The sequence below is a fragment of the Felis catus genome, chromosome E1, assembly GCF_018350175.1.
Source record: "Felis catus isolate Fca126 chromosome E1, F.catus_Fca126_mat1.0, whole genome shotgun sequence".
NCBI lineage: Eukaryota > Metazoa > Chordata > Mammalia > Carnivora > Felidae > Felis > Felis catus.
In genome coordinates, this window is record NC_058381.1 from 38681070 (window position 1) to 38705837 (window position 24768).

At 54.2% G+C, this 24768-nt stretch overlaps 1 protein-coding gene across 2 annotated transcripts; it reads left to right on the plus strand.

Annotated features, from left to right (window-relative positions):
- The first annotated feature begins 371 nt into the window (after positions 1–371).
- ERBB2 (erb-b2 receptor tyrosine kinase 2) lies at positions 372–24557 on the plus strand. 2 transcript variants are annotated; one of them, XM_006940248.5, is made up of 28 exons: positions 372–640; positions 2291–2383; positions 7087–7238; positions 8111–8324; positions 9139–9273; positions 9565–9633; positions 9793–9908; positions 10068–10209; positions 11277–11396; positions 11686–11812; positions 13851–13924; positions 14013–14103; positions 14297–14496; positions 14853–14985; positions 15071–15161; positions 15863–16023; positions 18487–18534; positions 19862–20000; positions 20084–20206; positions 20489–20587; positions 20863–21048; positions 21184–21339; positions 21453–21528; positions 21839–21985; positions 22402–22499; positions 22693–22881; positions 23159–23411; positions 23556–24557. In XM_006940248.5, the coding sequence occupies exons 3-28, from the start codon at positions 7104–7106 to the stop codon at positions 23924–23926; spliced, it is 3693 nt and encodes a 1230-aa protein (XP_006940310.2). In that variant the 5' UTR covers positions 372–640; positions 2291–2383; positions 7087–7103; the 3' UTR covers positions 23927–24557.
- The last annotated feature ends 211 nt before the right edge of the window (positions 24558–24768 follow it).

The window sequence follows — 24768 nt, forward strand, 5'->3', positions numbered from 1 at the left end:
ATTTGATTTGAGGATGTGGTGGGAGAACCATCATTTGATATTTTTAAAAACAGGCATGTGATGGAGTAGGGGTGCAAACTCGCCAGGAATGTCTAAGATAAAACCTGCGACTTCAAGGAAAGTTAAGGATGGCAGCCTAAAGCATTTGCCCCAGACTCCGCCCGGTGGTGGAGGAGGGGGTGCCGATCGCCGTCCCCTGCTTTAGGGGTTCTCCATGGGAACGCGCCAGAAGTGCGCAGGCAACCCCGGCGTCCGGGCGCCGGGAGGGGCGCACCCCAGGCCTGCGCGCCGAGGGAGAAAGTGAAGCTGGGAGTTGCCACTCCCAGGGACTCGCTGGAATGCGGTGGAGGGGGTGGGGGGGCGAGCCGTGAGCACGCTCGCTCCCAATCACGGGAGGAGGAGGAGGTGGAGGAGGAGGGCTGCCTTGAGGAAGTACAAGAATGAAGTTGTGGAGCTGAGAGTCCCCTGCGTCGTGCCCCGAGAGCCGAGCAGAGCTCCCAGGCAGCCGCCCGGCCCTTCGCAGCCCGGTCCAGCCCGAGCCATGGGGCCGGAGCCGCAGTGAGCACCATGGAGCTGGCGGCCTGGTGCCGCTGGGGGCTCCTCCTCGCCCTCCTGCCCTCCGGAGCCACGGGCACCCAAGGTAGGTCTGGTGTGGGGAGGGCACGAAGCAGCGACGCGACCCTGCAGCCTGGGGCCCCCGCCGAAGGTCCTCGGGCTGGCGGGGGCAGAGGGGGGGCCACACGAACTTCCCGGTCCGAAGTTTTGGACGGTGTCGGCGCTCCCGAGCAGCCGGCCTCGCCGGGGAGGGGGCAAAGGAAGGTGGGGCAGGGGGGCGATGACGCCCAAGCCGCTCTAGATGTCCCAGGCAAGAGACTGGCGCTTTCCAGACTCGGCGACGGCAATGGGAACTTGTCAAAAAAGTTCTCTGAAATTGTTCGGAAAGTTTGCCATCAAAGGGTGTACTGCATGGTGTGTGTGTGTGTGTGTGTGTGTGTGTGTGTGTGTGTGTGTTCCCCTTTCTTGAGCCCCTTCAAGCTTTCTCAAAGACTTTCCAGTTGGCAGCCTCCGCCTCCAGACTGGACTGAGCTGGATTCCTCGGGGGTCCCTTCTGTTGCCCCTCCCCCTGTCCCATCTCCCCACCCCCCCCTCCTCCCGCAGCCGATTGGGTTTAGTTCCTCCAGCTTCAGGCAGGATCGCGGTGTGGAGGGGGTGGTGGGGAAAGTAACCTGTCCGGCCAGAGCCGGGCTGGAGAGGGTGGCCGGTCGGACTGCCGAGTTGCCTCATGCTGGAGTCTGGGGTGGGGGGAGGGGGAGAGGTTTGTTTTGAGCAAGTTTCTTCAGGGCCAGCCCGGGGACTGTGTGCTTTGTGACTTCTGGAGAGCACGGGCCACGGAGGGGCGGTGGTAGGTTTCCTGGTCTGGGGCATAGAGTGGGAGATTTCCCAGCGGGGGATTCCTGGGCAGTCCTGCGGGGTGGGTGGGGGGCGGGAAGGAAAGGTAAAGACAGAGGGCCAGATGTGGGTTTGCAGAGGGCTGGGTTGTCCTGCCTTTTCCTTCATGCTGTGTGTGGGGAGGCACGGTGGCGGGGGTAGTGCCGGTTCTGCCCCACTGGCCCATCTAGGCACTAACAATTAAAGCCACCGTGTGCTGGAGATATACTTTGGGCTAAGCATGGTGCGCGGTGGTTTGCGTGCACGCCCTCTAAATCCTCAGACCAACCCCACAAGAGAAATCCTACTAGTATTCCCATTTCCAGGTAAACACCTGGGCTTAAAGAGGTTATATCGCATCAAGGAAGTAGTGGGTCCAAGATGGGACCCCCCAGACGGTGCGACCCCCAGCCACACATTCGAAATCACTGTATTAATCCACCTTGAACAATGGGCGACTCTGCTGCTGGCATCACTGTGCTGTAGGGAAGACAAAATGGGAGTGTTGTGGGGAGTAGTGGGTGGTCTCCATCGGTCAGGGAGTCTGGAGAAGGGGTGGGGGTCATCCCGTCTGTGTGTTGCCCGAGGGCCTCTCTGTCAGAGCGTTGCAGTATTCTCTGAGGGGCGTCTATGCTAGGGTGTTCCTGCGTTGTGTGGTCTGTGTTTGCGTGTCTGGGCTTTGTGTTGCCAAACAGCAGTCTCCCTGCTGGCTTAGGGACTTGACTGAACTCTGCCCTCTCAAGGAACTCCCTCAAGGTGCTGGGTCAGATCTGCTGTAAACAGCGGGAGGTGGCCCCACGCCTTCTCTCTGACAAAGGAGGTTCCACTTTCCTGGGAGCCCATACGTCTCCCTGTTTCCCAGGCAGGCGTCTGTCTGCAGCCCTGACCTTCTGCTGCGATGGGTGAGGCCAGGCTGCGCTGTCAGGCCGAGCTGCTGCCCCCCTCAGCTGGGCCTGTAAGTTGAGCAGGTGGGGGTGGCCGGGGTTGCTGCGGTGCTGGGATACGGAGGGGTCAGTTCTCTCAGCGATGACTGGGGCCTCCTCAGGCCTATCTCACCCCTCGATCTGCACTGCTGGGTGCAAAGACAGATGTTGGGTGTGTCGGGCAGAGAATGGTTGCAATGGCAGGGCACCGCCCGGCTGCCTCTAGCACCCCCATTATATCCCAGGGCTGAGGGCTAGGGCAGGAATTTGGGGGAAAGGGGAGACAGGGAGGATCCAGAGGGTCAGGATTTTGCTAGGATCCATTCTTAGAGGTCAAACTTTTGTCAAGTGTAGCAAACACATCCTTATCTTGCAGAGGTCCTATTTTAATTCCCAAGCGATTCTTCTAACAACCTCCTTCCTTTTTACCTTACTTGAGGAAAGTAACTTCATTCTAATACTCAAGGGGGAAAAAAGCAACAAATGAAACGATAGGATGAAGTGTGAAAAGGGAAAATACATCTCATTCCAAATACAAAGTCATCTTTCATTTTCTCTTGGTTTGGAATTACCCACACTCCAGCTATATGAACTTCCCTTGCCTGAACTTTTGAAAAACTTTTTTTATTTACTTTATTTTTTAAATTTACATCTAAGTTAGCATATGGTGCAACAATGATTCCAGGAGTAGATTCCTTAATGCCCTTACCCATTTAGCTCATCTCCCCTCCCACACCTTGCCTGAACTTTTGAAAAATGTCCAGTGTGCTTCCTGTGTGCCAGGTTCTTTTCCATCAACGGTTTCATTTCATCTCTGCAACAATCCAAGGAAGTGGGTACACACAGTTCAAAGAAGTGAAGTGATTTATCCAAGGCTTCCTAGTGACCCCAATATGTCTAGTAGACCCAATAATAATGTCTAATGAGGAGGCATTAAGAGTTGGTCAAAGTCATATCCTATTCAACAGGAATGGGGTGAGCAAAGCCTCAGGGGCAGCCAGGTAGCCGGACTGGGGTAGAGGTGCTACTCTGTTATTCAGGTAAGTGAGTTCCCTTATCTAGCCTATAGAAAGTGGAGTGAGCTGGGGCCCACTGAGGTCCTCTCCCTCCCTGTCCAGCCCAAGCCTGCCTTCCTCTTGGGCCCTCCAAGCATGGCAAGGGACTGAGGGCAGGGACAGGGTGGAAGTCAGGGGGCCCTGCAGGGCTGGAATGAGGGAGACAGCTGGAATGGAAGAAGAGAAACCAGTATGGAGGAACCATCAGTGGGGGGCTAGAGTAAGGCCCCAGTAGTTGTGCCTGCCCCTGGGAGCTGAAATGATCTGGAAAGAGATCCCCCTATCTGCCTCTGCCTGTGGGAAACCCTTACGGGGTGACATCTCCATCTCTTGCTAAGCTACCTTTCCTTCTCACCCTTGGGAAGAGAGCTCGTGTAGGGCGACGGGTGTGTGCTCTCTAGGAGTGGGAGAATTATTACAGCCAATGTTTGTGTTGCCTCAGTTCTATTTACAAAGCCTTTTCATGTTTACAGGCTGCTTTTTTGATTCATTATCTCATTTAACTCTCATTTAACTTCTCTGCAGAAAGTAAGAGTTGTTAGTGTTTTATTATCCCATCCTCACAGCCAAGTTCAGGTCACTAAATAGTCATTGAGTGCCTACGAAGTCACAGGCACTGCTGGGCATAGAGATGAATCTGATATGGCCTCTGCCCCCAGAGGTCCTTTGACTTGCTCAAGGTCACACATGAGCAGGCCAGCTAGGGTTCTGGTTTAATGATCCTGAGCCCAGGCCCTGGTCTGATATGGGACCTGATACCATGTATGTATGGTGCGTGAGTTCTGGGCATCACTAGAATGGGCTCTTAACCTGTAGGTCTGGGGGAGTTGAGTTTTGGGGATGCAGGTAGTGTTCATGGAAACCAAAGGAAGTATCTCTTGCTGGTGAGCAAGAGAAGCAGCTGGGGCTGAAGTGCGGCAGGGAGGGCAGAACCTTCTGGAGAGCACCCCCCAGAGCTGGGACCAAACCCTGACCACTGAAGTCCAGCCAGAGGGATATGAAGGACTCTGAATAGCCTTTCAGCAGAGGGATGAACACCAGGACCTCAACTACTACCTTGTGGTTTGCAAGTTCTTGATTGGATTTCATCCATCCATCCATCCGTCCATCCGTCCAGCAAACTCTTATCTGGTGTTGGGCTGGTCCTGCCTCATAGTGACTTTGCGTCAGAGAGCTGGAGAGGTTGGGGCTTCTGAGGGTCAGGTGTCCTGAAGACACAGAGCTCTCCTGTGTAGAACAGGACTTATCACACCCTACCCCCTGAAAATCAAGGGGGCTGAGTGGATATGGGGACTGTGGTGAGGACTGGGGAGAAGGAGTCTGGTGAGCAGATGGGGGAGGGGGTGGGAGGTGCTGAGCTCCATGGTGAAGGGGACAGAGGTGGAAGTAGGGGAGGTGTCAAGAGGCCCTTCTTGGCTTCATGTCAGCTTGGTGGGGAAATTTGCCCGCAAGCCTCCAGCTCTCTGGGAGAGTAGGTCTCAGTACCTGACTTCACCACCCTCTGCAAATGCTTAAAGAATCTTAGACTAAAATCAGCCACAAACTCACTAGTGGGGTGGGGCTACCACTCTTTCTGGCCCTCAGCTCAGCCCAGCCCCCCTGCCCTGCCCAGAGTCTGTGATGTTTATCAGTGGTATCAGTAGAGTTGGTATGTATTTCCCTTTGCACCTGATGTGGGGTGAATTTGTATATGTCCAGTTAAGAACGTAGGATCTAAAGTCAGACAGACTCAAGTTCAAATCCTGCCTCTATCGCTCATAAGCTTTATCAAGATCTTGGGAGACGAACCCCTGTCGGCCTCAGTTTTCTTCTTTGCAAGAGAGAAGTTGCTGTCCCAGCCTCGGGAGGACATAATGAGGCTCCACCCAGAGTGCCTGACAGTACACAGTAGGTGCTCAGCTAACGTGGCTGCCCTTGGTGTTCCCATTGTTGTTGTTTTCCTATTGCCTGGCTGCCACAGCTGGTGTCCTTTAGAGGCCGCAGAGGGCCACAGCGGGTGGAGACAGCCTCTGCTCCAGCTCTGCTTGTCCCTGTCCCGGGTTTGGGCCAGAGCTTTGGGGTCTGGGTCTAAAGACAGCTGTGCCTACAAAGCAGCTGAGGCTGCTGAGGCCGCAGGAGGTCCTGGCAGCGGGCGTTATTTTGGGCCTGGCCTGCCACCCCCAGCTCCTGTTTCTCTTGGGAGTCTGGGGGGAGGGACCCTTGAGTTCTATTTCTGGGCCCTCCCCTTCCTCCCTCTTTGCTTCCTTCCCTATCTGTCCAAAGGGGTGGGAACAGAGACCACTCCGGCTTTTACTGGGAGGCTGTCAGCTCATGGCCATTGGCCTCAGCATGAACCCGAGGCACTGGCCCTACCAGCCTTTCCCCAGCTTTCTGGAGGCAGGGGATCTCTCTTATCCCCCAGGATTTGACTTCAGGCTCCAAGTTGCTGGGGGAGCAGGAATCCTGGTGTCAGACCTTGAAGTCAGCCACTGCTGTCCCCCTGAATCTGCACACAGTCCGTGGGAGGTGCAGTGGCAACCAACAGGAAATCCAAGCAGCTCAGGCACCTGTGGGCCTGTGTATCTGGGGGTGCCCTCCACCCACCTCCCCCCGGCGCACCCTCCTGGGCAAGACGCGCCAGGTGATTCATCTCCTCACCAGAGCAGAAAAACGGGTTCAACTGGGCACTTTAATCTCCCCCCTACTGGCAGGCCTGGTGCCAGCTGTTGTCCAGAGCACCCCCCTCACCAGGAGTAGTTTACCCCTTCTGTATCCCTGGGCTTTGTAGGTACTTCCGGTCTCAGGGACACGCTGCTGGGGTCCAGGTGGGCCGGGGAGGCAATTCATCTTGATGCCCCTTGGCTGAGGGTTGGCCCTGGGAAGAAGGTACACAGGGCTGACGTAGTGCCCTTGTGGCAGGAGTTTCGTGGCATAGATTCTGCCAGCTGGTTCTGGAGTCTTGCCCTGAGGAGGTGGCAAGGGTGAAGTGCCAGCATAGGAGCCGTCAGAGTAGGGCATCGCTCTGGCCCAAGATCTGCAGCCTGGGTCCGGATGCCCGTTGCTGGGGTCTGATGCTCCTTTTTTTTTCTGCCTGGGGGAATTCCAGAGGTCCCTGAAGTGACCAGGCCCCTAGTGGTCCCCATGCCCCAGCTATGACTCTAGCTGACCCTCCTTCCTTCCTTTCTGGGTGGCATTGTGGGGGTGGACATCCCTTGCCAAGAGGCTGGCATGTGGGTGGTATTGGAATGGGGTGGGGAGAATGCCCTGAGTTTGTTTGCTTGGGATAGGGGCAGGGGGTATCCAGAAGCTTCATGATTCATCATGGCTTCTCTTGGGGGATTTTTACCCCTTGGCCACGAGTGGTGCCTTGGGGACAAAGGGAGGCTTTCTTTGCCAGCCACCACCCCGGATCAGGCGGGCAAACTCCCCAGGGCTGGCACAATGGGGGCCCCTCTGGATACTCAGGATGGGCCGAGTCAGAAGGAGCGTTTCCTCTGATTTCCCTCCTCTTCCCAAACTTGCAGACTTTCTTTGGCCGTTGTGCCTTCTGCAGGTGCGAGGGACATGGGAGGCGGGGTCCTTCACTTGTGCTTTCTCGCCGTCCGAGATGGCATGACTCTGCGGAGTGAGTGTGGAGGAGGTGCCAGGCTGGAGAAGCTGACGGGGCAGCGGCCTCTGACCCATCTCCTCTCTCCTCCCAGTGTGCACCGGCACAGACATGAAGCTGCGGCTCCCAGCCAGTCCCGAGACCCACCTGGACATGCTCCGCCACCTCTACCAGGGCTGTCAAGTGGTACAGGGCAACCTGGAGCTCACCTACCTGCATGCCAATGCCAGCCTCTCCTTCCTGCAGGTGAGGCCCATGGGGGACCCAGCCAGGTCCCGCCTCCAGCTGAGCTGAGCCCTGTGCTTATAAATGGGTGGTAGAAGAAGGTGCCCTATAGTTCTTCTCTTGTTGCGGCTCCTCAACTGGGAAGTCCTTTCTGATGCCTGCGCCCTATCTGTTCTACTGCAAGACCAGTTGACTCCCTCTCAGTCATGTGGCTGGCCCTGGACATCCCTGGGTAGAATGCACGTGTGCCTCTGCTAAATTTTTGGCTCCCTTGCCAGCAATCGCCTCCCCCTGTCCATCTGCCCCGGCCGCTGTCCCTGTCCTGCCTGGCGTGGTGAAAGGGCTGCTGGGAGGTTGTGGGTTCTAGGTCCAGTTCTACCGACAAGGCACGTGAATATGGTCTCGGCCCCTGGCTTCTCTGTCTGTGCTTTGGAAGCAGGGAGCATGCTTTGACTCCCCTCTGGGAAAACCAAATGGAAAATGTATGTGAAAGGGTCACGAGCAGGGGAGAGAGTGGGAACCAGCCTGCTGGGTTGTGTCCCCAGTGCCCTGGAGTGGGGCCACGTGTGTGAGGCTTGGTCAAATCACAGACGTCATGTCATCTAGGTGTTTCCTTTTATGGATGAGGGAACTGAGATGCAGAGAGGGTGTGGCGCTTGCTCATAGTTCACACAGTGCTCCCCCCACCATTTATCTGTCTTGATCATACACGACTCTGGTTTGGGGAGGTGGGGAGTGGCCTTGATCTCTACTTTATGCATGACAGAGCTGGACTTCTCAGCGGATGGGGGCTTTGCACTTGGTGACTTAGAGGAGGCCTGGTGGGGGGGGGGGATGGTCGTGTTCCAGGGCCTGGGCCTGCCTCAGCCCCACCTGGTCCTGTTCTCTCCCAGGATATCCAGGAGGTGCAAGGCTATGTGCTCATTGCCCACAACCAAGTGAAACAGGTCCCACTGCAGAGGCTACGAATCGTGCGAGGCACCCAGCTCTTTGAGGACAACTACGCCCTGGCCGTGCTGGACAACGGAGACCCACTGGACAGTGGCACCCCTGCTACAGGGGCTGCCCTAGGAGGGCTGCGGGAGCTGCAGCTCCGAAGCCTCACAGGTGATCATCATTATCATTGAAACCTTCTCCTTGTTATCGGGAGCTGATCAGGGCCACTGCTATGCGTGGGAAACTTTGTGTGAGTTAGAACTGGCATCCCTTCTGGATGGATGCAGGTGGGGCTTGGGAAGGTGCCTTTGTGAAGATGAGAAGATCTCCCTTCTTCCCAGGAAGTCACAGCTTGCACGAGCCTGCACAGTTTGATAATTAGGATACAGGCTGGGGTTAGTCCACTTCTTGGCTGAGTACACATGCGCAGTGAACAACCTGCATAACTGTATGTGGCAGCCTTGGAGCTGACAGTATCCCAGAGTCTGTGGCCAGTCACTTGGCATACACGATCCCATTTTGGTTGTGCTGTAATCTTGCAAGGGAAGCATCAGTGCTATTCTCATTTTACAGAGGAGAAAACAGGTTTACAGAGGATAAGTGACTTGCTCAAGGTTCCATAGCTATGACATAGCTAGTTAGTGGTGAGGCTGGTTTTCAGACTCCAGAGTCTTTTTTAACCAGTAAGCAGTGTGCACAGAGTATAGAGGTGGGAGGACAGGAGAGAGTGGCATGGACATCTGGACCCTGTCATGGACAACTCACTCCTCTCTGGATCTCAGGTTGTTCATGTGTGTGGGGCAGGGTGGGCGGGGGTGGGGTTCTGGTACGGCTAGAAGATGCTGAAGGTGTCTTCTCTAATCCCTGGGGAAACTGGGGTGTGTTTAAGAGGCCTGCTCCCCTCTAAAGAGGTCAGGAGAGTCCCTTGGGAGGGCAGAAAGTGACAGACAGGAAAGGAAAGTGCTGATTATTGCCTGCCCCACAGAGATCCTGAAGGGAGGGGTCCTCATTCAGCGGAACCCGCAGCTCTGCCACCAGGACACGATTCTGTGGAAGGACATCTTCCACAAGAACAACCAGCTGGCCCTCATGCTGATAGACACCAACCGCTCTCGGGCCTGTAAGCCATGCTTCTCCCTGCCTGTAGCTTCCTCTCTTTCTCAGGCAACCCAGCGATCCCCAAACTCCCCGCTCACTCACACCCCCTCCACTCCCCACCCCTGTACTAACGCTACCCATTCCCTCTTTCTGTCCCATTTCCCTCCTGCCATTTCTCTGTGTCTCTTCATCTCCGTGGTCCTCTGTCCTGCCTCCCTCTGCTTCTAGATCGTGCCTCTGTTTTCTGAGTCTTCTTTTGCTGCTGACTCTCCCTCACTGCATTCTGCCTCCTGGTCTCTATTTCTCTCCCCAGGCCAACCCTGTTCTCCAGCTTGTAAAGACTCCCACTGCTGGGGAGCAAGTTCCGGGGACTGTCAGAGCTGTGAGTGCTAGGAGGCCCAGAATCCCGGGGCGGGGGGCAGGGGGCCGGGCTGGGTGTCTTCCCAGGGGGTGGGGCAGGAAGTCATCACAGAAAGTGATGCTGGTGAGGGTCTGGTGCCTGGGCTACTGCCCAGCCCTCATCCTGCCCTTTGTCTCACAGTGACTCGAACTGTCTGTGCTGGCGGCTGTGCCCGCTGCAAGGGCCCGCAGCCCACCGACTGCTGCCACGAGCAATGTGCTGCTGGCTGCACGGGCCCCAAGCATTCTGACTGCCTGGTATGTGCCCACGGGACCCCGGGGTGCAAGGGGAGGGGCATCCTGCCTGCTCCTGCCCTGTTGCCCGTTGCACGCCAGGGAAAAACAGCCCAGTGATCACCAGCTGCCTGTCTCCACCCCCGCCACCCCCACCCCCCACCCCCCACCCCCCACCTCCAGGCCTGCCTCCACTTCAACCACAGTGGCATCTGTGAGCTGCACTGCCCAGCCCTGGTCACCTACAACACGGACACCTTCGAATCCATGCCCAACCCTGAGGGCCGTTATACCTTCGGTGCCAGCTGTGTGACTGCCTGTCCCTGTGAGTGCCAGGGACAAATGTCGTTTTAGTCATTTTGCTGGGAGGGGGGTTGGTTTAAGTAAATGGGAGCGTATGGTGAGTATCGTCTGACCCTCGCTCTGGCGAGCTGGTCACGGCACTTCGTGTCGAGCTGCCGCGGTCTTTCAACAGCTAAGAGCAGGTGGAGCAGAGTAGGAGCTAAGAGCCCAGGCTCAGGAGCCAGGCTGCCTGGGTTCGAAACCGGGCTCTACCATTTTCTAGTCACGTGACCTGCTTCCTGTACCTGTTTTCTCATTTGAGGATGGGGGCAACATAGCCCCAACCTCATAAGGTGGTTATAAGATTTGGATGAGTTAATATTTGTAAAGCTCTTAGGGGCGCCTGGGTGACTCAGTCGGTTAAGCGTCCGACTCTTGATTTTGGCTCAGGTCATGATCTCACAGCTGATGAGTTCGAACCCTGAGTCGAGCTCTGTGCTGATAGCATGAATCCTGCTTGGGATTCTCTCTCACTCCCTCTCTCTCTGCCCCTCTCCTGCTCGAGCTCTCTCTCCCAAAAATAAATAAATAAGCCTTAAAAAAAATATATTGGTAAAGCTCTTAGAATAGTGCCTGGCACATACTAAGCACTCCTAAATGCTAATTTTTATTGTATAGTCTAGATTGATCAGAGTTTTATTTAACAGTTCCTGTATTTATCGATGTGCATCGGGGGACTGACCTCAGACCTGGGGCCCTCTTTCTTCGTGTCATGAGAGGCAGGAGTGGGCTCTCAGCTCCTGGTTGTATCCTCCCCGCGGTGGGTTAGAGTACAAAATGTAGAGCCAGACTTTTTGTGTCCAGTCCTGGCTTCTCCACTTGATAGCACATGACCTTGAGTAATTTACATAAAACTACGATGATTCCCTCTTGGCAAAATGGGAATCTAACAGTGCCCGTCACGTAGGGTTGTGAGGAGTACGTGACTGTTGAGTGTGCAGACACGCAGTAAGGGGATTGCAGTATTGGTTGATATTCTTACTGCACTATGTGGGCATGGTGGGGCGTGAAGGCCCAGGGCAGACGGACACACAGTCCCCATCTCCTCAGACAACTACCTGTCTACGGACGTGGGATCCTGCACCCTGGTCTGTCCCCTGAACAACCAAGAGGTGACAGCTGAGGATGGAACACAGCGGTGTGAGAAATGCAGCAAGCCCTGTGCCCGAGGTAACTGCTGGCCACCCCCGGAGCCAGGCTACAGTTCCTGCCCCTCTGCACACCCAGCTTGGCCCACAGTCCCATTCTTCTTCAGACCCTCCTGGGACCCAGTCCTTTTCTTCCAATGTCTCTGTCCTGGCCCTCCCTGGATCAGTCTGACACGTTCCCCTGTATTTCCTGTCTGTGCAAGGGGGCACGGGGCCCCAGGGGGAACTGTGGACAGGACCCCCGAGTTTGAGTTCCTGGTGCTCCATGTGGGGGCCGAGGCGGCCCCTTCACCACCTGCCCCTCCCCACAGTGTGCTACGGCCTAGGCATGGAGCACCTGCGGGAGGCGAGGGCAGTCACCAGTGCCAACATCCAAGAATTTGTCGGCTGCAAGAAGATCTTTGGGAGCCTGGCGTTTCTGCCAGAGAGCTTTGAGGGGTAAGGTTACGCGGACTTAAGGGTGGGCACAGCGGCCTGAGCAGCATCAGGGCAGTCAATGAATCCTGAGGACCCAGAAGTGGCAGTATCTCTGGGGGATGGTGGGAGACAGAGGTGGGAGGCCAGAAATGCAAAAGAGGCAGGAAGGGCAGGGGGACCAGAGGGTGTGGGGACGTGGTGGGGGGGTTGTTTGCATAAATGACATGCTATCCACAAATATGCACTTGTGTGGAGGCCAAGCCATCCAGAGAAAGCAAAATTCTCCTGGAGTTTGCAGTGGCTTTATTCATAATAGCCCCCAGCTGGAGATAATGCAAATGTATACCAATAGGTGATTGAATAAATAAATGGTGCCTTATCTATACAATGGAATTCTCAGCAATAAAAAGAAACAAACTACTTACTGATCTCTACAACAACATTGATGAGCCTCAAAAACATGTTCAGGGGCACCTGTGTGGCTCAGGTGGTTAAGTGTCCGACTCTTGATCTCAGCTAAGGTCTTGATCTCAGGGTTCGAGCCCCAATGTTGGGCTTCACGCTGGGCGTGGAACCTATTTAAAAAAACAAAAACAAAACCCATTACGGTCAGCAAAATAAGTCAAACAAGAGAGAGTGCACACTGTGCTATTCTCTTTACGTGAACGTCTAGAATAGGCAAAACCACTCTGTGGTGGTAGAAATCAGAACAGTGGTTGCCCCAGGATGGGTGGACCAAGAGGGGACACAACAGAAGTTTCTGGGGGCAACGACAATGTTCTGTGTATCAGTTGGGGTAGTGGATACATGAGTGAATGCATTTGTCAAAACTCCTCAAACTGTACATCAGAACTCTGTGCATTTTATTGGATGTGAATTATACTTCAATAAAAATATGTATTTAAAAAGAGGACGTTCCGGGGTGCCTGGGTGGTGCAGTCGGTTAAGCGTCCGACTTCAGCCAGGTCACGATCTCGCGGTCTGTGAGTTCGAGCCCCGCGTCAGGCTCTGGGCTGATGGCTCGGAGCCTGGAGCCTGTTTCCGATTCTGTGTCTCCCTCTCTCTCTGCCCCTCCCCCATTCATGCTCTGTCTCTGTCTGTCCCAAAAATAAATAAACGTTGAAAAAAAAAAATTAAAAAAAAAAAAATAAAAAAAATAAAAAGAGGACTTTCCTTTCAACGCTTCCTGCAACTCTATTCCCCTTTCCAGAGGAATCCACTGCTAATAGTTTGTGTGGGTTCTCCTAGACCATTTGTACATACTTAGACACACACAGAGAAACATAGTTCTAGTAATTTTATTGAGAAGGTTGACTTAAAATGGGAGCTTGTCATGAATATTGTCTGCCCCTCGCCCTAGAGAGCTGGTCAAGGCACTTCGTGTCAAGCTGCCTTGGTCTTTCAACAGCTACGAGCAGGTGGAGCAGAGTAGGAGCTAAGAGCTCAGGCTCAGGAGCCAGGCTGCCTGGGTTCGAAACCGGGCTCTACCATTTTCTAGTCGTGTAACCTGCTTACTGTACCTTAATTTTCTCATCTGTAAAATGGGGGCAAAAATAGCCCCAACCTCATAAGGTGGTTATGTTTGAATGAGTTAATATTCATATGCTCATAAAACAGTGCCTGGCCGATACTAAGTGCTCTTTTTTTTTTTTTTTTTTTTTAAGTGCTGCCAAATGTTAGTTTTCATCTATAGTCAGGATAGACAGGATTATATTTAACAACTCCTCTATTTACTGATGGGTCTTTTGGTCGTTTTTAATTTTGTTCTTACAAACAGTTCTGCCCTGTACATGTCTCTGGGAACAGGAGCCAATGTCTCTCTAGGCCACATTCCTAGAAGTAGGATTTCTAGATCAAAGGATATAAATACTGTTTTGACAGACCCTGCCAAACTAGGGCTTGGGCTTTGAAACTCAGGATGAAAACAGTCGGGCTTGATGGGCAAAGGGTTTAAATGAAGTCATTAATGGAGGGCAGTGGGGGAGGGTGGCCGGGTCAGCTCTGGGGGTCATGCCCACCTACTTCCTGGCCCTGCTGACTCCTCTCCTAATCCTTCTAGGGACCCAGCCTCCAACACTGCCCCCCTGCAGCCTGAGCAGCTCAGAGTGTTTGAGGCTCTGGAGGAGATTACAGGTGGGCTTTGCTTCTCTGCATCCTGCTCTGATGGGGTCGGGGGTCCTCTTCCTGTCCCCACACCCCTAGCCTCACCCTGTGCCCGCAGGTTACCTGTACATCTCAGCGTGGCCAGACAGCTTGCCTAACCTCAGTGTCTTCCAGAACCTCAGAGTGATCCGGGGCCGAGTTCTGCATGAGTGAGCACCGGGGAAGTTGGGGGGGGGGCCTGAGGACCTTCCCAGGGAGCCCGTTGAGAAGCTCTGGGCATGGTGGGCTCTCCTGTTCCCCAGGGACTCCAGCAGTAACATTTCCATGGGAGTTTTCGGAGTGTGCTGGGGACAGGAGGAGGTGAGGGCAGCTCTTGCCGACAGCCAAACACTCTTCCCACAGCGGTGCTTACTCGCTGACCCTTCAAGGGCTGGGCATCAGCTGGCTGGGGCTGCGCTCGCTGCGGGAGCTGGGCAGTGGGCTGGCCCTCATCCACCGCAACTCCCGCCTCTGCTTCGTACACACGGTGCCCTGGGACCAGCTCTTCCGGAACCCCCACCAGGCCCTGCTCCACAGCGCCAACCGGCCAGAGGACGAGTGCGGTAAGACAGGGAGCCCAGCGCCACACGCTCCCCGTCTGCCGGCACACAGGAGTGCCTGTGGGCCCCTAGCAGCAGCAATCTCGGACTTGTGCAGACTGCCCATCCCTGGTGCACCATTCTTGACACGGCTGTGGCTGGCTTGACTTCCTGGCATGGCTTCCGGCTGGGCCTGGCCACACTGCCTTGGCATCTGTGCCTTCCTTTTCCTCTCTGTCCCTGGAACCTCAGCTCTTTCTTTCCCCGCATTGCCCGGCACCTATTCCCACCCCGTCCAGCCCACAGCCTCCTCCCCTGGTTCATGTGGACCTGGAACCTTCCTTGAGTGTCCCCTCTAACCCCCTTCCTCTTCACTGCAGCGGGTGAGGGCCTGGCCTGCTATCCGCTGTGTGCCCACGGGCACTGCTGGGGTCCGGGACCCACCCAGTGTGTCAACTGCAGCCAGTTCCTTCGGGGCCAGGAGTGCGTGGAGGAATGCCGAGTATTGCAGGGGTACGCGGGGCAGGGCAGGAGGGGCGGCCGGAGTGGGGCACGGGGGCTCCTTCCAGACCCCCTCCTCAGCCATCCCTTCTGTCAGGCTTCCCCGGGAGTATGTGAAGGATAGGTTCTGTCTGCCATGCCACCCGGAGTGTCAGCCCCAGAATGGCTCAGTGACCTGCTTGGGCTCGGTGAGTTGCTGGTGGGCTTGATCGAGGTGGGTGGAGGGAAGTGAGGGCAGGGGCGGGGTGGGGTGGCCGGGCACCTGGCCATGTCCAGTAGAATGTCCCAGAAGAGGGCTCGGAGCTCAGCCCTGGTTGGCAGGGGGGTGTTAGGAGGCTGGCATGCTGGGGACTGCAAGTTGTGTAGTGGACCCTGTGACCCTTCAGACTATGCAAAGGTCCCGGGGAGGCCTGTGTCCTTGGCTGTGGCTGTGCCAAGGTGGTTAGACCTATGGGCTTAAGCATCAGACTCTCTGGATTCGGATCCAGGCCCTGCTTCCATCCTTGGTTCGCTCATTTATAAAGTGAATATTGTACATTGGAATGTGGGAAGAATGAACTTAAAATAGGGTTTGGCACCGTGCCCAAGCGATTTGCTGTGTGTTAGTTAACTATTGTTACTTGCTGTTATATCTTAAGTAATACACTCCCCTGCTAGACTTCCAGTTCTTCATCTGAAGCCTCCTGCCTGAGGATTGAGCTTTGAGCAGGGGAGGGGGGAGCTGGGTGAAGAGCAGGGGTGGCAGACACGGCTGGTCTGGGCTGTTCCAGGAGCAAGGCGAAAGTGCTGTGGAGTGGCCATGGGAAGCACGAAGGGGACACAAGGGCATGTCCTGCTGCCCTGGAGGTGTTGATGCTAGCCCCCTTCCAAATCCTTCTTCCCTTCCCAGGAAGCTGACCAGTGTGTGGCCTGTGCCCACTACAAGGACCCTCCTTTCTGTGTGGCTCGCTGCCCCAGTGGGGTGAAACCTGACCTCTCCTTCATGCCCATCTGGAAGTTCGCAGATGAGGAGGGCACGTGCCAGCCATGCCCCATCAACTGCACCCACTCGTGAGTCTGGGGGCCTTCTCTACAGAAAGGAGGGCTTTGTCCCAGGAGACTTTCTGGGGCTCTTATTGTAAAAGGGGGATAACTCTGCCTTTGCTTACACTGCTTAGTTTTTGTTTTGTTTTGTTTTTTTAATTAGTCCTTAGAGGCACCTGGGTGACTCCATCAGTTAGGCATTAAGACTCAATCTCCACTCAGGTTGTGATCCCAGGGTTGTGGGATCAAGCCCTGCATTGGGCTCCATGCTGAGCATAGAGACTGCTTGGGATTCTCTCTCTTTTCCTCTGCTCCTCTCCCCTACCCGCATGCTCTCTAAATTACAAAAAAAATTTAAATGAAAACATGAAATATAAATGAACGTCATTAACAGTTCTATCCCCACTGTTAATAATTTGTAATATTTTTCCTCCAGGTCTTACCTGTGTACATGCTAACATATAATTATTATTATAACACGTGAAATATGTGTTTATATATATATATATATAATTATTCTTAGTTGTTTTTATCTGTGCACATTCTAACATATATTATTATAACATATAAACTATAGTTAATATATATTATTGTTCTCCAACTGTTTTTATGTGTGCACATTCTAACATATATTTCCTTATACTAAAATGGGATCACAGACCTTACATATTGTTTGCAAATTGCCTTTTTCTCACTTAACAGAACCTTGCAATGTTTTTCCATCTCCTGACATGGTGATATACCCTATTTTATTATTTTTTTCATTCAGTTTTCTTTATTTACACATGAGACACATGGATACATCCTTATGATAAACACTTTCAGCAACAAAAAGTATAAACATTGCAAAGCAAATGTGCCCTTTCATTCCAGTCCCCTAGGGAAAACCATCAGATTCAGTCTGCTACGTGCAGCCTTCCAGGCTTTTCTCTACACATCTGCATAAACACATATTACATTTATATTAGATTGAATCCTGTAAGATTGCTGTTTTTGTAGGTCAAAAATGGCCAAGAAATAGCAATTTCATATAGTTCATCTCATACATAGTCAGGTTTGGTTTTCGTGTATATGCATTAAAAAAAAAATTTTTTTTTAACGTTTATTATTGAGAGACAGAGAGAGCATGAGCAGGGGAGGGGCAGAGAGAGGAGACACAGAATCTGAAGCAGGCTCCAGGCTCCGAGCTGTCAGCACAGAGCCCGACGCGAGGCTCAAACTCACAAACTGCAAGATCATGACCTGAGCTGAAGTCAGACGCTCAACTGACTGAGCCACCCAGGCACCCCACATGTATATGCATTTTTTAATGCAAATGGGACTGTGTTCTACATATTGTTCTGGACTTTGCTTCTCCCCCAACCCCTGACTTTATGTATCTTGGAGGTCCTTTCTCGTGAATGCACATGGATCTACCTCCTCTTTTTTTTTATTAAAAAAATTTTTTTTAGTGTTTATTTTTGAGAGAGAGAAAGAGAGGGAGAGAATATCTGAAGTGGACTCTGCACTGACAGGAGAGAGCCTGACACGGAGCTCAAACTCACAAACCATGAGATCATAATCTGAGCCAAAGTCAGTCCCTTAGCCAACTGAGCCACCCAGGCTCCCCATACCTCCTCTTTTTTTTAACTACTCAATCTGCAGCCCAGATATAGTATTATTTAACCATGTCCTTGTTTGAGGGATAGTGATTTTTTTTTTCTTTTGTTTCTCCCCTTTTTCTCTCTCTCTTTTTCTTTTCCCTTTCTCTCTCCCTTTCTTTTTCTCCTTCTTTCTTTGTTTCTTTCTTTCTCTTTCTTTCTTTCTTTCCTGTTTATTGCACTTGAGCCCCACGTACAAGTTAGCATCTTATACATGCCCCCTGGCATACAGGTGTTGGCATTTTCTTGTTTAAAAAAATTTTTTTTAATGTTTATTTTTGAGATAGAGACAAAGCATGAACAGGGGAGGGGCAGAGAGGGAGACACAGAATCTGAAACGGGCTCCAGGCTCTGAGCTGTCAGCACAGAGCCCGACGCAGGGCTCGAACTCACGGACCGTGAGCCGAAGTTGGACGCTTAACCGACTGAGCCACCCAGGTGCCCCCAGGTGTTGGCATTTTCACAGTATATCCTGTGAGGTGGAGCTGCCGGGTCACGGACATTAATAGGTATTGCCAAACTGTCCTCTGCAGAAGTTGGGCCAGTTTACTGCCCTGGCATTCTTTTATAGAGGAACGTAGCTGTGTTTTTGGACTTGATGCTTCTTTGGGTGCTCCCCAATTCCTACCTACCATAGACAGGTAGAGGGGAGCAGGAAATTCAAGTTCAAGGCCAGAGAAGGAATCCCCTTGTGGGGTGGTAGGAAGAGTATTGGTGACTTTAAGCCCAGTTTCTGTCTTTGTCAAATGGGGATAATAACCCAGCCACACCCACCTTAGGGTGGTTGTGAGGCTGGAGTGAGACCAGGAGGTGTTTCCCAGCTTGGTTGATGGGCCTTTCTCTCCTGCAGCTGTGCGGACCTGGACGAGAAGGGCTGCCCCGCCGAGCAGAGAGCCAGGTCAGCCTGATCCCCGGGACACACCCTATGCTGCTCCTCAATCCCCTATCAGCCCCTGGGTGGTCCCTGCTGCAGGAAAGGGGCATCTCCTGACATGACACATGTCCCTTTCTAGCCCAGTCTTCCCCTGTTGATTCACCTTTCAATTTGCTTCAGCAAGTGGAAGGAGGACCTCCTCAGGATGCTTAGAGAGTGGGGAACAGGAAAAGATGGCAAAGACCCCCCCAGTACCTCCCCACCCTCGAGTAGCTAGATACCTCATAAGGGGCATAGGCAACATTCGACTCACTGGGACAGAAGGCAGATTGAGAAGAGAGTGCAGATGCCCTGGAGGAAAAGATGAAGTCTTAATGGGGTGGCAGGAGGCTTCAAGGAGGAGGTGGCATTTGAGCCAGGCCTTGAAACAGGGGCAGGTAGCTCACGTGCATTAGGGAGAAGCAACCAGGTGGCATTGTGGGGGAAGGGTCAGGAAAACCTAGGATGTATGTGTTTGAAGGTTCTGGCATGGTGGGCCATTAAGTGAGCCCAGAGAAGGGAGTAAGGGGTGAAGTCTAGGTCACGTTAGGGCACAGGCCCACCCTCACTACCGGGCCACAGGGTTGGACTTGATTTCTGGGCAGTGGGCAAAGTCTTTCTTTGGGAAAGACTCTGCGGACAAAAACAGATTGGAGTATCTAAGCAATCATTTGTCCATGAAGCAAGCATTCACGGGAGGTCTGTGATGTGCCAGGCTTTAGCCAAGCAAGGGAGGAGGGCAAGGATGGTAATGATGTAGGGTCAACACCCAAGAGCTGCATCTATCCTAGGATGAGCTGAGTCTTAAACGATGATCCCATGGAGAAACGGTGGTCCAGACAGAAGTAATAGAATGTGCAAAGGCTGGGAGGTGTGGAAAATCATGACCTATGGGTGAAAAATTTGGCTGGAACATCAGAAGCACTGGATGCACATTCCTGGGGTCCCACCCCATACCACAATCAGAGTTGCTAGGAGTGGGGCTCTAGACTCATGCACATTAACCAGCTCCCTGGTGATTTTTGTCAGGAAGTTTGAGAATCCTGGGCTACAGCCATGGGCAGTCACATAGACAATTTGGAGATGGGGGTAAAAAGGGCTCTGAGTGTCCAGCAAGGAGGCTGGACTCTCCTGGAGGTAGTAGGGAGCCAAGGGAGATTTCTGAGTAGGAAAGAGAGGATGGGAGTCCGTGGGTCACCCTTCTGACTTCCCTTTCCAAAGGCCAGTTACCTGCATGCCCCTCCCTGGGGCTCCTTCATCTTTTCATGCCCCAGCCTGGTCCCCAGTCCCTAACCCTGGCTCCCGCCCCCAGCCCTGTGACGTCCATCATTGCTGCTGTGGTGGGCATTCTGCTGGTCGTGGTTGTGGGGCTGGTCCTTGGCATCCTAATCAAGCGAAGGCGGCAGAAGATCCGGAAGTACACGATGCGGAGGCTGCTGCAGGAGACGGAGGTGAGGCAGTCTGAGGGCCTCCCTGTTGGCTTGGGGTCTACAGCCCAGCCTCCTTCACTGACACCCCACCCCCCTCGCCCCAGCTGGTGGAGCCCCTGACGCCTAGTGGAGCCATGCCCAACCAGGCTCAGATGCGAATCCTGAAAGAAACAGAGCTGAGGAAGGTGAAGGTGCTTGGATCCGGAGCTTTTGGCACTGTCTACAAGGTCAGGGGTGGGGCCAAAGTTCCTGGGTGGGCGGTCCCAGAGGATACAGCGGGTGTGGCCAAGCGTTCTGTGGGGAAGACAGCCAAGAGCTGGGGTGGTGCTGTTTGGTTGGACAGTTTGGTGGGAGGCTGGAACAAGGGGAAGGGGAGTGGAGAGCTGGGCTACATAGTGAGGCTGATGATATAGCAGGTTTGGCCCCAGAGTGAGGAGGGTATTCGGAGGCGACTGTAGGTGGGATCTGGGGTTCCCTTTTCCTGCTCACATCCTCTTCTCTCTGCCCAGGGCATCTGGATCCCTGATGGGGAAAATGTGAAAATCCCAGTGGCCATCAAAGTGTTGAGGGAAAATACATCTCCCAAAGCCAACAAAGAAATCTTGGACGTAAGCCCCTCCGCTCTCCCTAGCCAGGAGTACAGGAGGGACCTCCTAGCTGTATGTCTGGGCTCTGGGCTCTCTCTTCACTGAGGTTCGGGAGGCACTCTGTGATTCCCCAAGCCTTGACTCTTAACCTCCCATGGGCCATGGTTCTGGTTTGTGCAGGATGGGGATGGATTGGGTGAAGGTCCCCCATCACGCCTCGACCCTCAAGAGGCGTATGTGGTGGTGGCAGGTTTGTGGTCTCCCACACCTTCTCAGGGTGCACTCTTGCCCCCCAGGAAGCGTATGTGATGGCTGGCGTGGGCTCCCCATATGTGTCTCGCCTTCTGGGCATCTGTCTGACATCCACCGTGCAGTTGGTGACACAGCTTATGCCTTATGGCTGCCTCTTAGACCATGTCCGAGAACACCGTGGGCGCCTAGGCTCCCAGGACCTGCTGAACTGGTGTGTGCAGATTGCCAAGGTATGCACTTAGGGGGCCTGAGCTCTGCAGGTGTCCTTGGGGGCAAGTCTCTGACTTCACACAGGGCTGGGATTGGGGAGGTTTCCTGGGAGAATATGGCCAGAGCGGAGTCCATATGGATACATCTGATCCCAGGGGATGAGCTACTTGGAGGATGTTCGGCTCGTGCACAGGGACCTGGCTGCCCGGAACGTGCTGGTCAAGAGTCCCAACCACGTCAAGATTACAGATTTTGGGCTGGCTCGGCTGCTGGACATTGACGAGACAGAGTACCATGCCGATGGGGGCAAGGTTAGAGGAGGAAGCGGAGGGAGGCAAGGTGGAGTGGGTCTGGACCCTGGGAGAATTCTACGAACAGCCACCTCCCCACCACACCTAGTTTGAGGACTTCTTTGCTCTCCCAGGTGCCCATCAAGTGGATGGCGCTGGAGTCCATTCTCCGCCGGCGGTTCACCCATCAGAGTGATGTGTGGAGCTACGGTGTGTGGCAGGGAAGGTTGGGAGGAGGGGTGGAAAAGGAGCCACGGGCCTGGGGGGCCATGTTGGTGGAAGGAGGAGAGCAGGGATAGAATTAATGGAGACACCTTAGCATGAATGTGGGAAGGAAGGAAGGGGCTGCCGGGGTCTGTGTACTTCCTTGGGACTAAGGAAAGACTGGCTATCTCCTGCCCCTTGGCATTGCACCCCTCCCTTCTTCCCATGGTGCCAGGCTCTTGGGCAGAGCCTCTGGGACTCGGTGCACTAAAGCTCCCTCTTGTCTCCTCACCTCTTAACCCTGTCTTTGCCCCAGGTGTGACTGTATGGGAACTGATGACTTTTGGGGCCAAACCTTATGATGGGATCCCAGCCCGGGAGATTCCTGACCTGCTGGAGAAGGGGGAACGGCTGCCCCAGCCCCCCATCTGCACCATTGATGTCTACATGATCATGGTCAAATGTGTGTGGCTGAGTTATGCCAGCTACTTGGAGAAGGGATGGAAAGTGCTGGGGGGGGGTGGTAAAGGGGGGCCTATAAGGGGCATGGGAGGAGGCCAAGAGAAGGTTGTATGTGGGCCCAGGGTTCCAAGTATGGTTGAAGGAGCCTCAGAAGGGTCTCGCTTCCCTTTTACAGTACCAGGCCAGAGGAGCTCTAGAAGACCAACTAGGAAGAGACTTATATGCAAAATAAAAAGGGAAAACTAGTAGAGATTCTCAAAGGGTCTAACTCAGGATCTGAGTCTGATACCTCTTTTCTACCACCCGAGGACTTTGGACTCTAGTCACTGGGGTTGTCTAGACCAGACTGGAGAGGGGGTGGGGCCCGTGCACAGGCTGCAGCCAGAACTGAGATGCTGAGCTCCCTCCCGCCCCCAGGTTGGATGATAGACTCTGAATGTCGGCCACGTTTCCGGGAGCTGGTGGCCGAATTCTCCCGGATGGCCAGGGACCCCCAGCGCTTTGTGGTCATCCAGGTACTGGGCCTTTCTACCCCATCCCTGCCTATGTCTAAGAGCGCTCTCCCACAGAGGGTGGGAAGGGAGAGGATCCCAGGCTTCCAAGCCCAGCTCCTGCCTCATTCCTCATACCTTTTGTCCGCCCTGAGCCTTTCTCGGAAGGCTGTGCACTGGGCTGGGGAGAGGCTGTCACCGTCTCCTTCCTTCCCAGAATGAGGACTTGGGCCCAGCGAGTCCCTTGGACAGCACTTTCTACCGTTCACTGCTGGAGGATGAGGACATGGGAGACCTGGTGGATGCTGAGGAGTACCTGGTACCCCAGCAGGGTTTCTTCTGCCCAGACCCTGCCCCAGGCGCCGGGGGCACAGCCCACCGCAGACACCGCAGCTCATCCACCAGGGTCAGTGCCCTCGGTCACACTGTGGTGGGTGGGTGTAGTTACCTCCTCCGTGTCCTTTTCTTCTATGTCCCCTCCCACCCCAACAGTCACCTCTCATGGAGACCCCATTATCCCTGACGACTCCTACTGCCTTCCAAGCCTTGACCCCTTCCTCTTCATGGTGACTATGTCAAATCCCAATGGTGTCCCAATTTATCCCCTGTGACCCTATCACCTCCCATGGAGTCTCTATCCCAGATCCATGAATGACCCCATTGTAACTTTCTCTCATCTCCAGAGTGGTGGTGGTGAGCTGACACTGGGGCTGGAGCCCTCTGAGGAAGAGCCTCCCAAGTCTCCACTGGCACCCTCAGAAGGGGCTGGCTCTGATGTGTTTGATGGCGACTTGGGAATGGGGGCAGCCAAGGGGCTGCAGAGCCTTTCCCCACAGGACCCCAGCCCTCTACAGCGGTACAGTGAGGATCCTACCGTACCCCTACCCCCTGAGACTGATGGCTACGTTGCCCCCCTGACCTGCAGTCCCCAGCCTGGTATGGAATCCAGGCCCAAGATGAGAGATTGGGAGGGGCGGGGGGAGCTTGGGGTGCCCAGCCCAGGGCCCACTGTGGGGACACCGGTAGTAGCTGGGACAAATGGGTTTCTTCCTCTAACGAGCCCCCTCCTCGCCCTTTCAGAATACGTGAACCAGCCAGAGGTTTGGCCAAAGCCCCCATCGCCCTTAGAAGGCCCTCTGCCTCCTTCTCGACCTGCCGGTGCCACTCTGGAAAGGCCCAAGACTCTGTCCCCCAAGACTCTTTCCCCCGGCAAGAATGGGGTTGTCAAAGACGTTTTTGCCTTTGGGGGTGCTGTGGAGAACCCCGAGTACTTGGCACCCCGGGGCAGGGCTGCCCCTCAGCCTCACCCTCCTCCAGCCTTCAGCCCAGCCTTTGACAACCTCTATTACTGGGACCAGGACACATCTGAGCGGGGCTCTCCACCCAGCACCTTTGAAGGGACCCCTACAGCAGAGAACCCCGAATACCTGGGCCTGGATGTGCCAGTGTGAGCCAAAAGGCCAAATCTGCCGAGACCCTGCTGAACCCTCAGGGAGTGGGGAAAGCCTGACTTCTGGCCTTCATCGCGATGAAGCAGGGAATCCTGCCACGCTAGACACCTTCCTTCCTCCTCCAGTTCCCAGGTGGCCAAGAGGGGCCCAGCCTGGTTGGAAGAGGGGGCAGCACTGGGGAGCCTTGACTGACTGGAGCCCTGCCCCAGACAACTCTAGGGTCCCGTGGATGCCACAGCCAGTCTCCTCACCTGAGGGAACAGCCCAGCTTGGCTGTCCTGTTCCAGACCTTTGACACAGAAGGACTTAGGAAAGCTGGGCCTGGAAGAGGAGGAGGCTCCAGGGAGTGTCTAGGAATAAGAGCAACCCATTCAGAGACTGTCTCTGAGACCTAGCTCTGCGCCCAGGAACAAGGGAGCAGCAATGCCACCCAGATCCAGTCCTTGTACAGATCCAGTCCTTATGCTTTTTTTGTTTTGTTTTGTTTTTACCTTTTTTTTTTTTTTTTTTTAATGAAATAAGGACTCGGGGAGAGCGGGTATTGTGGAGAGGGGTGGGTCCCTGGAGTTGGGGGAAGGATGTCCTTTCTCCACACCCACTTTCTCCATTTGCAAATATATTTTGGAAAATAGCTGGGCACCAGCCTATGTCTGGGGTGGCTCTGTGCCCACCCTAAGCTCACCTCCTTACACTCAAGTCATCTTTTCCTGGAGGGAGTGGCTAGAAATCTCGAGAAAGCTTGAATGAGGAGGCTCTTTTCCAGGTTCAAGAGCCCTTTGACAACCAGATCATTCTTGCTGAGAAAAAATGAATTCCTAAGGCCACCCACCAGAATGGGGTTA